The 1,339-nt window shown below is 47.1% G+C and overlaps 1 protein-coding gene across 1 annotated transcript; it reads left to right on the top strand.

Moving 5' to 3' along the window:
• Positions 1–594: 594 nt before the first annotated feature.
• Positions 595–1,054, top strand: PPTG_23485 (hypothetical protein; the record flags this gene model as incomplete). The annotated part of the gene is made up of 3 exons (XM_008910955.1): positions 595–780; positions 852–938; positions 1,004–1,054. 3 exons carry the CDS (start codon positions 595–597, stop codon positions 1,052–1,054), a joined length of 324 nt encoding a protein of 107 aa, XP_008909203.1.
• Positions 1,055–1,339: the final 285 nt, after the last annotated feature.

Raw genomic sequence — 1,339 nt, forward strand, 5'->3', positions numbered from 1 at the left:
TCAAAGGGGTTTAAAGGTTAATAAAAAAATCCACCCGAAAGTTAAAGAGTTAACCCTTTAATTATATATTACTTAAAAGTAATATCAAAACGGAATCGCTATTTTGCATTATTCTCAGTTCTATTGAAAAGACAATAGGCTTATCAAGCTGAGTGGAACCTCTCCGTCCCAAATCGTATTAAGACTATTAGAAATATCAGCAGCTTAGCTACTGTCCTTGCGTTTACATGCAATCGCTTCGATTACTCTCTTTTATTTAACCTTTTTGTTGAGCTTCAAAGCCCAACAGAAAGCGATGAATTTCAACTACGAGATCGGTCAAGGTACTGGGTGGGGGGGGGGGCTACCGTAGAACATTCTACCACTTTTGTAACCACCCGCGTAACTCGGCCGGAAGTTGAGACGTGCGGATTCTGTGGAAACATGTTGGCGCCTGGGTGCAGATGGGCCTGAAACAACCTGGAAAGCGTGCTTCTTGAGGATGCATATCCTGGAAGGCAAAGAGACGCTTCAGTCTAGACCCGGACTTAACTTTACAAGGAGTTGGTGGAGAGTTATTCTGGAGTACGTATCCCAGGATGACCTCCTCTCGCTATGGTCCCACCCAACACGGACAATAGCAGATACCCAACAGGGCTCCGGCCTCAAGAACACGCGCTGGACGCCTTAAGGACACATGTCTCCAAGCTGAACGACAAAGGCACGCGTATGTGTGACCAGTATAACTTACCTACGCCAAGAGAAATACCCCACAAGGCTCCTGTGCCAAGAAGAAAAACGGTGTGCAAAGCTACTGCGCCAGAATTCATTCTGCGTTGTTTACCCATATCAAGGTGTATATGCTGTGCTAGAGCCATACCAAGCCGATATCTATCACCTGCGCCAAGATGAAGGCCGTACAAGAAGTTCGTGCCAAGATTGCGAGATGCAATTCAGGAGTGAGAGATCATCCTCGGTGTACAACGTTATAAAATCGTCCCAACGCCCAATCCAATGAATGCAGTACAAGTCTCAGAATGGCACCCCTGAAGAACAGGTGCATACTGGCACTTAAATCGGGGTTCGATTTCCCGAAGGCGCAACGATTGCTAGCTATTATTGTAACTGACTACCACGCAAGTGGCTCACACATACTTATAACATCTCCAAACACTACCGCGTTACGACGACCGCTACGCTCTAAGCCAAAGTACTCAGCACAATGACGTCAAAACAACATCTCACTCCGAGAGGCAAGCGTAATAAGTAACTAGATGGTCAGCAGGTCGAGGAGGCGTACCGACATGCAGTAGGACGTAGGAGAAGGCGTCGTGGTGGGGAAAAGGTGTGGCAATGCGGC

The sequence above is a fragment of the Phytophthora parasitica genome (assembly GCF_000247585.1).
Source record: "Phytophthora parasitica INRA-310 unplaced genomic scaffold supercont2.39, whole genome shotgun sequence".
In the NCBI taxonomy this organism is placed as follows: domain Eukaryota; phylum Oomycota; class Peronosporomycetes; order Peronosporales; family Peronosporaceae; genus Phytophthora; species Phytophthora nicotianae.